Source organism: Conger conger, chromosome 11, assembly GCF_963514075.1.
Source record: "Conger conger chromosome 11, fConCon1.1, whole genome shotgun sequence".
In the NCBI taxonomy this organism is placed as follows: domain Eukaryota; kingdom Metazoa; phylum Chordata; class Actinopteri; order Anguilliformes; family Congridae; genus Conger; species Conger conger.
The window spans coordinates 20,829,061-20,844,787 of NC_083770.1; the positions used below are offsets into that span (position 1 = coordinate 20,829,061).

The window sequence follows — 15,727 nt, forward strand, 5'->3', positions numbered from 1 at the left end:
GTCTCGTTCCCGCCGGATGATACACAGGTTTCAGCCCGTATCTCTGCTTGCCTGAGGGACATCCAGAGCTGGATGGACAACCACCATCTAAAGCTCAACCCAGGCAAGACTTAAATGATATTCATCCCTGCTAATACCTCTCCCCATCTGGATCTCTCCATTTCCCTCGGGGATACCACACTCACGCCGTCTCCCAGTGCAAGGAACCTCGGTGTGGTGATGGACAGCAGACTGTCCCTTTCCGAGAACATTGCGGCGGTGACCCGGTCTTGCAGGTTCTTCCTATACAACATACGGAGAATCCGCCCCTTTCTCACCCCCTACTCGACCCAGCTCCTGGTCCAAGTGATGGTTCTGTCCCGCCTGGACTACTGCAATTCCCTCTTGGCTGGCCTCCCAGCGTCCGCCATCAGACCCCTCCAACTTATCCAGAATGCAGCAGCTCGTCTGGTCTTCAACCTTCCCAAATACTCACACGTCACCCCCCTGCTTACTTCCCTCCACTGGCTGCCTGTCATGGCTCGCATCTTTGTGTATCGGTATTTTTAGTTGGCTAGGTAAGCAGTGTTTGAATAGTTAACTTTGGTCACTTTTGCTCTGTTGTTTGTTTCTTTGTTCAAAAAAATAAAAAATAAAAATAAAATATTGGCCCTCGTCCTTATCTTTGTTGTACAGGTAGCAGTTGAAATTGTACTTCCCTCTAGGGTCTTTCAGCGAACTTATCCCTGGTTATAGGTATGCACTTTGTTGTACGTCGCTCTGGATAAGAGCGTCTGCCAAATGCCAATAATGTAATGTAATGTAAATGCTAGTTGGGACTGGCTGCAGCCCGGGCATTCATCAAGTGTTCAGGCCCGTTTATAGTCCAGCGACAGAGCGTCGCTCCACTGAAACGACACAATGTTCATGAACGATCACACTGTGGTCATTGTCACTAGCAAACAAAGTATAGATGCACTCCAGCACTTTGCTATGGCTCTTAGAGGAAATGGGAGACTGCAATTAATGTTGTTGTTTTTTTCAGTTCAATTAGGATTTTTTAGCATTGTTTGGATATATTTATACTTCTTCTACTCCCACTACTACTACCACTATAAAGCTACTACTAATAATAAGTGGTAATAATATTAATAATAAGATGAAGAAGAAGAAGTAGATGGATTGCAACTAAGATGAGTGGGTTGCAAAAGCATACGTTTTTTTTTTTAAGTTTTGCAACAAAAGCGACTGAGGCTTGGAAATGTGAGATGGATTCATGCTACGTGGACACTTGTGCCGGTTGGCGGAAATAAGATTTATATTTCGGATTTGAGGATTGTAGCGGTGCTCAGGCTTCTCTGGCTTTATTAAAGGTCACATTCTGTGAACCCTTCATCAATGTTACAATACGGCACCCATTAACTGCAAACCTTTTCATAATTCTTGCTGAGCCGAAGCTGTCAGCCAAAGATGTGTATGGCAGATCCAATATCAGGTTTTGACTGGTGGAGATTAGGCATGCTGTGCTGTGTTTATTGTGTATTATCTAGGTTGTGGAGAGTAAATCACTTACCTTGTTTTGAGCAGTTGTTTCATGAATCCAAAGAAAACCTGCCAGGAGCCTAATCCTGCAAACACACTAGGTTCCCACATGGTACAGGGCATGTCTTTGGCTCTGGCTGTGGATAGCAGCTCTACAATGTGTGCAGGGATCATCAACTCTGGTCCGCTAAGCCCCGCTTTTCTTTTCACCCATGTAATTAGTGCAGACTGGCTTCACACCTGACTCCCGGGTAAAGGGAGGGTGGAAAAGTAGCAGTTCCAGGCCCCTGAAGACCGTGAGTTGCTGCTCCCTGGTGTGGTGTAAAAAAGGCTGTAGTGTTGCACTGAGAGGGAGGGCATCGCTGGGTGGAATCATTGTTCTCTCATTGTGCAGACGCAACTCCTCTCGTCGGCCATTTTACTGCTGTCAGACTGCGTCAACTGCTCCTGAGGCTTACTGCACCAATGCAGTGACTGCAGGCGACAGCGTCTGCCTGCACAATGCACAGACACAGCAGTCAGCACAGCAGTCAGCGCAGCAGTTAGTACCGCAGTCAGCACAGCAGTTAGCACAGCAGTCAGCACAGCAGTCAGCACAGAAGCTGAAGGCCAGCATGCGCTTGTCTGAACCTGTCACTTTTTGGCACACTGTCGTGTTCAACCTCGATGTCTGTAGATCTACTTGTAGACCAAATAATTACTGTGTACAGAGGTCTTGCAAGTCTTTTGCACCTGTGAGCTTGTGATTTAATTTCTGAGGTTGATTCGCCAGGGTACATTGCAGTTATTTGCGCTAGGTGCTAGCTTTCACCACATTTCGCCTCTCCCATCTGTAAGATTTTAACGTCCTTAAAGTGGAAATGCTTTTTCCACTGGAATCATTGCGCCATTGCAGCTCCATTTGTTAAAGTGCAGATTACATCTTGTCCGCAATTCTATTTTAGCTTCTACCGTTATCCATGCAGCAGCATATTAATATAGCATTTTTCTTCTTCGTTCATTTCTATATCTTGTGAGCATTGTCTTTAGAGAGATTACAGGTTGCATAACATAAAATAGCCCATCTCTGAGCAGTATTTCCACTGAATATGTACTGAATCCACCCACACACTTAACTCTTCAATGTAGAGGGGACTGTGTTCTGATTCTAAATATTGTTGCTGCTAAAATATATCATTATTCATATAAACCCCAGAGTCAGCCCATATTCAAAGCAGTAATATATCATAATATATAGCGCATGAGGAAAGCAAGAAATATCTTAAAGTATATCAACAGAAGCACACATTTTGACATTTTTATACGTTGGAATTGCATGTCACATACTTGGGAATGAGAGGTCTCTAATCCTGCTCTGGGGCTGCTGTGTGCTGATATTTCTTGTCACTAAAACCATTTCCAGCATCTAATGACTTTATTATTGAGCTGCTGTCTGCCAAGGAGGCTATATTACCTCTTTAATTAACTGATTAATTGATTTATCGACAGCCAAAATCTCACACAGTCCTACATTGCAATCCACGTTGCTGCCATTTGTTTGCTGGAACAAATTCTGAAAAAAAACATATATATATCAATGAGCCAAATTTGTCAATCAAACATAATGTCATGAGAAGTATATAAACATTCTCAACTGCATTTTCTACAATTAGCTGGAAGGCTTTGCACATCCAAAGTTTACACAGCTTACAAGCCTGGCAATAACATCTCATTTATGTGAAGAGGAATTTAAACATACAGTACAACATAACATTTCTTCACTTGTACACCAGGAGGTGATTATCACTCTCCTGTATATTAATAGCCATTGGGAGCTCCTACAGTACTTAACTCAGGAAAATGACTGTTTTTACTCATAAAATGTTTTAGGGGCATTACTGCCAGGTGCATAGCAACAAACTTTGTTGACAGAATCTGAGCGCTTCAGCTGCTATCATGCTCGGTCAGATGATGTAATTAGACAAACAAATACAGCAGAATTGTAATTTAACAGACTGCTGTGGTGTTGTGCTTTTGAAAGCACAATTAAAATGGAAATTAGCTCAATTTGAGGTAAAAGAAATGAATTCACTGAACATTGTCTAGCAGCAGAAAAAGGCCCTGTCAGTAATTGCAGAGTACAGATGTCACAGGATGATAGGAAGATGAATGAGGGGAATACATTAAGCCAGGCCCAGCATATGAAATATGTCAGGTGTAATGGGGTATCAATAAATATGACAAAGATATGAATGTGCAGGTCATGAGCCTTTGGGTCAGCGTATGCTATCCTAGTAGTGTAGGACATAAAAAAAGCACCAGCAAGTTAAAAAAAGAAATAAAGAAAGCACCAGGCTGTATTACGCTTCCTTGCACACACACACACTCACACACACACACACACACACACACACACACACACACACACACACACACACACGCACCTAATGAATACTCTAATAGGCTGTGCTGAAGTATGCTGTGGCTGACTTTGAATGGCTGAGATGAAAGGCTGCAGGAGGGGACGTAGGGCAGTGGATGGGTAATATAAGCTTGATGGTAACTGCCTGTGATGAGACAGAGCTTCCATTTAGCCTTCTGTCAGCCCAAGTGCATCCTGGGACAGACGATTATGGGTTAGAGGAGTACAGCCCAAATTAATGTCACGGCAGGTTTTTCAGGGGTCCTGATACTGTGCCCTAAACTCTTAAAAACGCTGTACAAATGAAAGCTTGAAATCATTTTAAAGGTCAGTGATTTTAAAGGTCACTAATGCCACCATTAAACCCATTATGAAGCATTGAGCATTGTCTTGTTTAAATGCTTCATTAGTAGCTTTGATCACTACATTTGTTTTCAGTAAAAGTGTAATGTTCTATTGATGTAAAGCGGTAAATGAAGTAATAGCCCAATGTGTCTGTAATGAGTGGTTTACCTTGTTTTTGTTTTTGTTTTAAAGTGACTGGCAGATAGTGTGGTGGCAGATAATGATAATAAAAAATACAGTTTAAAATACATGGTTTCACCTGATTATTTAACCCTTTAAGGTGTGAGATCATTTTCTTACAGTAATTCTAATGCTGATGTAACAATCATGACTGATAATTGAGTTCAAGAACACTGCCTTAGAATTTTGAAAAAAATTAATAAGAAATTTCAGAAATCCTATTCTTCAAAGGCTTCGTTAGGCAAGCACATTTCCTGGTCCCAGGAATATCATGCAGTTATGTGGATTCAGTCAATTACAAGCCTAAAGAAATGCATGTATTGCTTCTACACTTTATTATTTTTTCCTTTGATGTGGCAAATAAAGATCTCCAGACAATTATTTTATTGCTGTTTAAGTGCGAGACCAATCATCTTTGACTACAATAAATATAGGAGGTTGCTTTTGTTCATAGGAATATGTCAGTGTCACCAGATGTGATGTCACAGGCAGGGTAGGGAAGAGGGGAGTACAGAGGTGCAAAAAGCTGGTTGTTGGGAGGGGTATTAGTCCAGGTTGGAGATAACAGTATATAAGGAGCAGGTGTCGGTCAAGGGGGCAGCAGTGAGGGCGGGGTGAATGACAGCTCAGGACTGTAGACTATTGAGAGGCAGAAGGGGATGGGGGGGGGGGTCATATGGAGCGTGTCTGCCTGAGAAGAGAGGGGTTGGGACAGAGTACTACAGATCACTCACGTAAAACAGTCCAGCTGGGATTAGACGCAAGCTCAAAAGTACTGAGCGACTATCTACAATTAATTTCCCACGTGAGCAGTACAAATCCACGGCTGAATCCGAATCAAAATTGTTCTGGGATATCGTATACGTTCAACTCAACGCATTTGGCAGTTTGAGCGATTTATCGCTGAATCCAAGATGACTTCCAGTGCACGGGTTAGAAAATGGCTTACAGGTGCTGCTGGGTGACTCATTCTGTTAAGGCGATGTTCTAGTGGGAGGATGGGGCTGTGGTCCAGGTACTGAATATGCACTCAGTCATCTGACCGACAGTATGTGCTAAATTGTAGAACGTGTCCCAGCAATATTTTGGCCTTGATGCAATGATGGCCTTATTCTGTGCTTGTGAGAAATTATTCTTTCTACACTCGACTCGTTGAAAGATGTGTGAAGGTATGACTACATGAAGCACTTTCTAGCTGGAGAGGTGAAGACTGTCACCCTCGCTGTTTCAGTGCAAAACTTATCTTCTGTCAAGCCTTTGAAGAGCATGTTTTCTGGAATGTCAGTGTTCCAGAACTTTCAGTTACTTTCAGTAGTGATTGTGACATCAGTATTAGAATGAGAAAACCAGGACTGAATCTGGATTCGAAGGCCAGAGTTGATGATCTCTGCCAGTGTGAGTATGAATCCAGAATAACAATGAAGACCACAAACACCCAAGCTGTGAACACCTTGATGAATGTGTCACTCAGCATTTCATGGACTCAGTCTCTTTTAAATTTGTTTCAGGATTTTCCCGTTTTCTCCCAATTCGGTAGCCAGTTGTACCCAATCTATTCCAATTGTCTGTGTTGCTGTGGATACACGGAATGGCCCTATCGCTCGGTGGCCCGGGATTCGAAGGAACCTGACTGAGATGAATGCAATCAGGGCTCTACTGTATACAGCGATCCTACAGCCACTGCCAAGTCCCTCCGCCTACCTTCGGAGTGAGCCAATTGTGCTGCTCCGTGTGTGCCGGCCAACCTCGGCTTTGGGTCGACCCCGGTCCTCGGTGTGCAACTGCAGCTGATGCCTGCATCAGTGGCATGTTATTTCCTGTTGTAAAAGAAAAGTCTGTTGCTGGTTATCAACATCGACGGGGGACAGGACCCATAAGCGTGAGATTACACCTGGACTTTGATAACACTTGAGGACAGACACACTGGCAGACCTGCTCCCCCTTATTCACGGTCAGGTTTTCTGGGGTTTCTGATTCCCTCTGACCGTCTTGTTTTTTCTCCACCGTTAGAGACGTGGAGGCCTCCTGGAAACTGGCCAGTGGGTGTTCCTTCTTCCCCAAGCAGTAATCCCACATGACTGTTTTTTAAGGGCATCTTGAGTTCTGGGGTTACTCTGTGAAGTAACATTGAAAGGTTCTTGGTGACAGTCCTCTGTGAAAAGCGCTATACAAATAATATTCAATTCAGTTCAATTGAATTAGGCCGACATTTTACAGCAGTTTTCAGAAATACTCGCACCATTAGAATTTGTCATCTCCGATGTCGACACGTTCTGCTTCTAGGAGAAATCACCCCCTCCCTCCTCCCAGCATAATGTGGTCAGAACTGCTTGACCTGCAGAAGATGTGCGGTCATTTTTCAGTGGTAAATATCAGTGCCTTATTGGCTATGTGTGTTGCAGTAAAACACATTTGGGATTTGCTGAATGTTCCACCTGAAAATGTAGGTGGTATTTATTTATTTATATATTGATTGATTCACTGCAGAGTCTAGAAATACCTTATGTAATAGATTATGATACAATAATATGCTTATGTAAGACCACCACTGTGGTTATATCACATTTTTTCATGAAAATTGTTCAGCAGTTTTTGTTGTATATTTGTGGTTCATATATTTTTCATACCTTCTTTAACAAGCTGGTGTACAGGTCTACCTAATAAAGTGGTCGCTGAGTGTATTTACACAATAAGAGCACCTCAATCCTTCATAGACACTAATCCTGCTGCTACCTGAGAAATCCCATCAGGACGGGGAAGAAAGAAGCTCACATAAAACACAGCTATTAAATCCCCAGGGATTTGTGTCTGTGTGTGTTAATGCGTGTCTGTGTGTGTGTTAATACGTGTGTGTATGTGTGTTAATGCGTGTCTGTGTGTGTGTTAATGGGTGTGTTTGTGTGTGTGTTAATGTGTGTCTGTGTGTGTGTGTTAATGCTTGTTTGTGTGTGTGTGTTAATGCGTGTGTGTTTGTGTACCCAGGTGGATAAGTGAGGACTGGGAGCACTGCACCAGGACCTGCGGCAGTCTGGGGTTCCAGATTCGCACGGTGCGCTGTGTCCAGTTCCTGCACGAGGGCACCAACCGCTCCGTACACAGCAAGTACTGCAGCGGGGAGAAGCCTGAGACCCGCCGGCCCTGCAGCAGAGTCCCCTGCCCCGCACAGTGGAGGACCGGAGCCTGGTCAGAGGTACGCCAGCCCCACCCACCAATCCGCTGTGCTACACAGCCCCGTGGACCAATCATCTGTGGCTAGCACATTCCCACAGACCAATCTGCTGTGACTATGCAGCCCCATGGACCAATCAACTGTAGCTAACACAGCTCCACCATCCAATCAGCTGTGGCTACACAGTTCTACCATCCAATCAGCTGTAGCCAACACATCCCCACAGACCAATCCACTGTGACTATGCAGCCCCATGATCCAATCATCTGTGATTATACAGCCCCACAAACCTATCAGCTGCAGCTACACAGCCCCATGGTCCAATAAGCTGTGGCTACATAGCCCGACAGACCCACAGACCAAGCCACTGTGGTTACATAGCCCCAATGTACAATCAGACACCGGCTAGCTTTGCAGATTTTACCATGGACTCTGCTCCTGGGTAGCCACGGGGTCTGCTGGTTTTTGAGTTTTGTGTTAAACCCGCCAACAAATTCACAACAATCTGAGCTGAGTTTAACTGTAGCTGACTGCCTTCATTCATCAAGTGCTGAATAACCATGGAAACCAGTGGACCCTGCATCTCTCCAGGAATATCTTTGCTGAAATTACATCTTTTCATATGGGTTGACATTAAGAGTTGTACACATAACTAGGTGTGCTCAAGCAAGTGCATGGATAATATTGCCTTTGAGGGATGGTGATGAGGATTAATGTACTTCATCTATCTTTTTCTTTAACTTTTAACTTTTCTACTTCACTTGCTGCAGCAGCAAAAAGGGATCAGAAGTAATATATTTTCAGTTAGCTATTACTATCATTAGCTTTGGAACATTGCTTGCAACATTGCACTGGACGCAGTACATTAGAGGCAATGGTGTTACTCAGATCAGTTGTTAATATCAGCCTAGAGTATGGCCTAGATTGCTTCAGGGGCCTGTTACACAAAGCAGAGTTAGCTGGATAACTGCTGGAAACTGAGAAAAACCAGGAACAGATCTTTTTACTTCAGTCCATGCTCCAGATTTGCCCAGGATTTCTTTAGTGCATTATTTGTTATTTATTTATTACTAATATTATTTATCCTGCTAACTCAGTAATCCTGCTTTGTGTAGTTATCCAGCTAACTCAGTAATCCTGCATTGTGCGATTATCCAGCTAACTCAGTAATCCTGCTTTGTGTGATTATCCAGCTAACTCAGTAATTTTGCTTTGTGCAGTTATCCAGCTAACTCAGTAATCCTGCTTTGTGTAGTTATCTAGCTAACTCAGTAATCCTGCTTTGTGGAACAGATTTGTTTATTTGCTAATGTTTTTTTGTGTGTTTGCAAATGAAATGAAACGTTTAAGTCACATATAAGGGAAAATGTGTTTCCATCAATGGTAAGGGAGAATGTCTACTGAACTACTGAACTACTTAACTCAGATCTGTGGCCTGCTTGCAGTGTTCCGTCACCTGTGGAGAGGGGGTGGAGGAGCGAGTGGTGGCGTGCCGGATCGGAGATCAGTGCAGCGGGGAGAAACCCGACACCTCCCGGCCCTGTAGGCCCGGACCCTGCCACGGTACGTCCCAGCAGCCTCCAGCCCCCGCACAGTCTGACTTACACTTCCCTCAATTAAACAGGGCTGCAGTCAGCAGTGCAGCAGATGCGGGCGGATAAGTGCTGAATTGTTTGAAACTTTCCCGCTGCGTGTCGAAGCAGACTGACCGCTCCTGCTGTGCCATGCGGCCCAACACTAACCGTCTCTCTCCCGTCAGGGCTGTCTGATTGGCTCAGGTGCCAGGCTGTCCGTGCGTGCGCGATGCGCTTGGCTCATAAGGGTTTTTGCTGATGGCTGCATTGATTTAACATTGGGTGCATTTAGCATCTGAACTTGTTTTTAGAACAGATTTTTGTTCCCATAAAACGTTGCCCCTTGAACATCTGTTGACTCTGTAGTGCAGTCTGTAAGTTTTCATTTCTAATTTAATAGTTACAGCATAGAGCATATCATAGCATTGCCAAGCAAATGGCAAAAGGGCATTTGAGGCTAATAAATGTCTTTCTGCTGTAAATGTCGGTGGACTATGAGCCACATGAAAGCAACCTTTTGTAAACAGTCTGCATTTAAAATCCACTGTTCAGCTCATTCAGAGAACACGAGGCCTGTCAGTGACTTTCGGCCATTTTGTGCCCTTCAACACTGCCTGCACTCATACATCTTAAAATGAGTTATTTGATCCCAGAGAACACAGAATTAATGCATTGCATTTGCTCAGAGACCTTTGGAGCTGATGAGCTTTGGACATTTCTGCACTCTCTCAATATTACTTTTCTTGGTAAAGCCTATGTGTGTCAGTTTTGAAAACAAAATGGATTTGAAAATATTTTATTTTATTTATGCTGCATATTTTCAGAGAATGCAGGTCAATCTTGCTGACATGACAATTTGTACTGGAGATAGCAATTTCATATGTGGATCCCTTTATAAACACAACCAGCAGTTGGTTTCAGATTTATTTTTGTTGCCAGTATTGTAATTTATGCATTGATAATGATGCATAAAATACAAAACCACCCCAGACTTGTTCCATCAATTTAATTTGAAATTCTACTCATAAAGGTAGATTTTCTGTGAGGGTAGAGAAGTTTACTTATTTGGGAAGATATGAGAGCCGTAGTCTACAATATCACATAGGACATCCTGTAGCAATGGTCCGCTAAAGGTATGCCTCATATTTCTTGTAGAGAAATGTGCTACAGCACACTTTATAATCACATTATAAACACAGGCTTGCTTTCTATATTAGTACATTAACGGAGAACATAAAAGGTTACAGTTCTGAAATGAAATTCTGGTGCAGTTCACTGCTCACGGGCTGGTAGGAGGTGAACTACACTAACATGTGCAGGAACTAGGCCCACAACCACTCATTTAATCCTTCACAGGAAGGAAAGGTGCATTCTGATGGGTCATTGTGTAGTAGCCACACCTCCATCTCACTTTTATGTCTTGGCAAAAGGGTGACCTGCTTGTGCCGCTTGAAATATGGGTTTAAAATAAAGACTATATACAATGTGTGGAATGTGATTAAGGAAGGGTTTGAAAATGATTGACACTTTCTTTAATGTTCTTTGTCATATAATAAATGAATGTTGTTTTTTCATTAATTTTAATTTGCTGGCACATAGCCAACTGGATTAGGGCCCCTGATAAATGTAAAATGTAAATTTAATATATATACTATAGTAGTTCCTGTCCATTGGGAGCACTTGCAGTTGAGGGGGAAAACTTTGAAAAATGTCCTAATTAATCCCAGATAATAATATTAGCAGATGCTCGTTTTTATGTTATTTGTCATTTTCAAACTGTTTGCTGGCTTATTTTGATGAAGTGGCTAAACTCGACACAAGGATCAAGCTATTCTGAATAACAGCTCGACTGATTGAAAATGGATAAAGTGAATTCACTGAAATAAACGTGAATAGCACAATTAAAAGCTGACCGGCACCCCATGGATCGAAAATGCAATTAAACTGGCCAGAAAATGGCAGTGTGTGCAGTCCACATTACTAGAAAATGGCTGCCGTAGGTTTTTAAGCTGTTTCAATAAATACGGTGGCTGTTTTTGTTTTATTTATTCAATTAATGTGATACGTCCCATTATGGTAGCTTGCATTTGGCAGCACTGTGAGGCAGATTAACGTGAGTGTGATTTTTTAAAGCTTTTAACTCAATCCCCTCTATATGTGTGTTTTTTTGGTCTCCTTTGAACCCAGCTTGGGGAACCTTTTTATTTATTTATTTATTTGCACTTTGGAGCAGCTCTTGTTTTTTTCCACGACCAGGAGGCGCGCCGTCTCCAGAGAAACACCCGGCCCTGTACAAAAGGGACTCTCAGAGCGCACCCTGCCTCCTGCACACTAATACGTTTCCTCCAAAGACCAAAGACCTTTTCAAAAGGCTTTCATCACGAGTCCCCGGTGGTGATGAGAGAGAAAAATGTCCCATAATCCTGATGAAGAGGGAGAGCCTGTCATTTTCTGAGTGAATTGAGAGTTGTATGTGTGTGTGTGTGTGTGTGTGTGTGTGTGTGGATGGGAAGCAGGCTCTTTAGAGGCATGTCTGAAATAAGGACAACTGCACTGTTATCTATAGGTGCATGTGGAAGTTCTAAAAGCCAAATATGCTTTTGCCTCAAGCTCTAGAAAAGAGGCTAAACTCTGACCAAGCGTTTGAACTGCGGCGGGAGTTGAATATTGCTTTTTGCTTTAGGAGGAATTGATGCACAAGTGGCCATTATTTGGGTCAGCAAACCTTTAATATTTACACTGTTCACAGCATTTATAATGTGAAATGCATTACTGAAAATTAAAATTAACATTCAAAGTTAAATTTACTTCTGAGTGCAAGGAAAGATATACAGTACATTCACAATTACAAAGATAAAAAGATTTCAACCATTACTTGATATTCTATTTGCCTTGTTAAAAATGGTAAAATGTTAAATGAGGGACTAATACATTCAATTGTAAACGCTCTTGGACAAAGCCAAAATGGAGGATCAGTTGTCTTAAGATGTATATGTCTGAGAGGCGACTGCTCTTGGGGAGGTTTGCTGTTGTGTGGGAGGGTGTAGCAGTGCCCCAGATGAGATGACCCTGAGGTAATGGGGGTGTTGACCATTTGGCAGGTCCCACAGGGGGTCTCTTCTTTGGCCATAACATCACCCTGGGCATCCTGTAAGAATCGCTATGGCAACATCCAACCTATTCACTCACATGTCACGGCAATGAAGCAGAACAGAAAGGTTAAAATATCACTTTTTCATAACAATGTCACATTTTCATAAAAATGTCACATTTTTAACCTTTTCTTGTGTTGCAGATGAACCCTGCACCGGCGACAAGTCCATATTCTGTCAGATGGAGGTTCTGGCGCGGTACTGCTCCATCCCCGGCTACAACAAGCTGTGCTGCGAGTCCTGCAGTAAGAGGAGCAGCACGCTCGCCCCGTACCTGTCTGAGGCGGCGGAGGAGGTGCGATTCGGCTCGGCCCTGCCCTCCTGGCTCCTCCACCCGTCCCCCAACACCACCGCCGGCGGCCATTCCGCGGGGCCTCGCCAGCTCAAAATGGCCGCCGCGTCGGACAGCCCGGGAAAAGACATCCCTGCCACCGTCGCCGCGTCCAAGATGGCCGCCCCCACCGGCGGCAATAAGACCAGCAGGAGGGTCGCGCCTCAGGTCAGCCGCGGGGGCGGGAATTTGTCGGCAACGGCGGCTAGAGAAGCGACGGCGCAGAGGAGGGGGGGCACGACAGTACGACCCCCCCCAGGATCAACCCCCCCCAGGGCGGACCGGTGGCTCTCCGAGGTGGAGAGATGAAGTAGCGCCCTTCCTCCCCCCCGAACTCTGCGTGTACATACCCAGCCGCGTCCTGCGTCTTTTACCCCGTAACATCATCGTGAAGGAAAAAAGAAAGAAAGAGAGAGAGAGAGAGAAGTGCTGGTTCACTTTTGTCTTTCCTTCCTTCTGCAGTTGTCCGAAGCAATGCTTGTTATTTCTCGTTTCTCAACGAAGAGAGGCGCCAAAGATTCTCTGTAAGAACGGTCGACCAATCCTTTCAATAGCTCGGTTACCAAGGTTTTGCACATCAGCCGAAGCTACGAGATGTCACGGTGGTATTCATTAGAAGAGATTTAAAAATGGTTCTAGTTGTATAGAATTACCAAATCAAGCTATTTTTGGTTACTGTCTCTCAACTGTTTGTTTGACAAATATGTATTTATAAGCTGTCCTGTAAATGGTGTTTATGTAAAATGTCAGTATATTTTCAAAGAAGGAAAGCTGATTATTTTATATATGTTACAAGGACACATTGATGCCTATCATATTCAAAAAACCTTCAAAAATATTTCAGGATCTAGGAACAAGTATCAATTCCAAAAGTAAAGGGCAAAAATGTTGGTATAACATAGTGTAAGCTAAAAAACGTATCACACTCATCTTAAGGATCTTCTTAAGAAACCTGTACTACAATACCACTTGCAATGAATTAATGATTAATTGTCTGTACTAAACATTGAAAATGTGTGATAAACTTAGCATTTGTAAACCTGGAACTGCAGTACTGTGACTGTAGATACATGTTTTTTTCATACAAATATTCAGCTTATCACCCAATTTACATTGTTCTTCTGGCTATTCAATTTTATGAAGTACAGTTTGATTTATGGATACAGTTTGATGTATGGATAGGCACTATATTTTCATCTGTCTGGGTGCTGAAATGGCAATAGTATGATAAGATGTTGCCAGGAAAAATATTTCATTTTCTACAAGTAAAATGAACACAAACTTTTTTTGTTGTTTGTTTGTGTGTGGATACGTAAAGCTGGACTTACAAAGGCCTTTATGTAGAACATATTGTACAAGATGTCTTATGCTTTGTCTGAGAAAGGTTGAGAAAGCTATTTATTTTAAAAAGGATTATATCACAACCACAATGCATTTGACTGCAATAGTAAGACATATTTTTTTTGTTTCAGCTGTGTTCACAGTGCAACCATTCATACCCTCTCCTGTGTGTCAATGTATATCACTTGTATATAGGATTGAGGACATAAAATATTTATTAAAAGCTGACATTTTTTGTATTTTCTGCATCATCTGGTATTTACCAGTAGTAATAACCAAATATCAATATGCCAATTTTTCAAGGCTATCTTTTTACCTAGCGTAAACTCAGTTCTTTCATGAAATCCATACAACTTGCCAATTTAGTTAGAGAAAATGTGACCATAGTTGAGAAAGAAAACCAGAAATTTAGAAAGGACAATGTTTTCAACAAGCAAAGTAGGTAACTAGTTTACAAAAACAATGCTCATAATTTTGAGATGATTTCATTCCAGAGAAAGCTGTTTTTCACAGCTGTTGTAGTATTAAATCAGAATTGAACCACCAACTAAGCTGTTTCTACACAGTGGCGTGTAGTGGTAGTTGACAGTAGTTAGTGCGTTTTTGTTTTTGTGAAACAATGGAACAAAAGTATTAGTTTTTACATATGTATGTTGTCCCTCTAAACCAAGGACTATTTAACACAAAACAATAGGTAGATGAGTGTACAGTTTTCATTCCCATCTAACAATTGTAGCACTTAGTGCTCGTTACATTGTGTTCTCCTTTTCATCCTGTTGTTGACTTGCTGCCTATAAAGAATTGCTGCTAATGTTATGCAAGGCTTTCAAGTTCAAAGAGAAGATAGTGTTTTTTGTTTTGTTTTGTTTTGTAGATTTTATGTTGACAATCCCTGAGCCACAGACAGATATACTGTATAGGGTGTGTGTTTTCGTATCCCCCGGGCCGTCCCTGCCTTTTTAATGTTGATGTTCTGACGCAAGTCGGTATTTCTCATCTCTAGTCGCTTGCATTCTCTTCTATCATGTAGACTTAATTTAAGTGTTCACTACTGATGCTGTTTGTTGTAATGGGGAGCACATCGCAATAAAGGACATACTAAACTCTCAAAGTCTCCGGTACTGTATTTCTTGCCTTCCACCATCTCATACTGCACATTAAATTGCCTTTATAAATAATCTCTCATGGCTGCTTACTTAAGTTGCTCTTTTGATCCTTCCAAAAACAAAATCTACAAGAGCTAATTTGAAGTGTAACACTTTTAAAAGATGAAAGGAAATGATTCCGCCTTTTCATTAATTGCCATCGTTTCCTTTTATTTTTTAAATCTTGGTGACTGCTAAACTGTGATGCTAAAAAGCTAACTCCTGCTAAATTATTTACAGGTAAAGATCCAGAACAAAGTATGATATTTAAATGATTTAAACTGTTAATAGCAAAGTATTGACAGGACAATCAGTGATAACAAAAGCTACAGTGCATGCTTTCACTCCTGAAAGCTTTTGTAGTTGTCCTTATACCTGTGACGAAATCATCAGTGCTGGTAATTGAAAGTGCTGGACTTGCAGAAGACTGTCTTAAGAGCATTCCTAAAAGCGTACTCTTCAAAGGGTCACGAGGAAGACGTGGTGACTGTAAATACCCGACACACGTCACACACTGTCTGAGGGTCAGACTAGTCATCATATGAATTTATGAGCAACATATTTCAAC

General features: G+C 42.3%; 1 protein-coding gene across 2 annotated transcripts in view; it reads left to right on the plus strand.

The window, feature by feature from the left end:
- The window catches only part of adamts3 (ADAM metallopeptidase with thrombospondin type 1 motif, 3), a 91,819-nt gene extending 76,694 nt beyond the window's left edge, over window positions 1-15,125 (plus strand). Inside the window, exons 20-22 of one of the 2 annotated variants that reach the window (XM_061261415.1) lie at window positions 7,430-7,637; window positions 9,062-9,179; window positions 12,486-15,125. In XM_061261415.1, coding sequence (XP_061117399.1) covers window positions 7,430-7,637; window positions 9,062-9,179; window positions 12,486-12,982 — 823 coding nt within the window. In that variant the 3' untranslated portion in view covers window positions 12,983-15,125. Of the gene's footprint in view, window positions 1-7,429; window positions 7,638-9,042; window positions 9,180-12,485 lie in introns of both variants that reach the window. The other variant, XM_061261416.1, reaches the window with a different exon arrangement.
- Window positions 15,126-15,727: the final 602 nt, after the last annotated feature.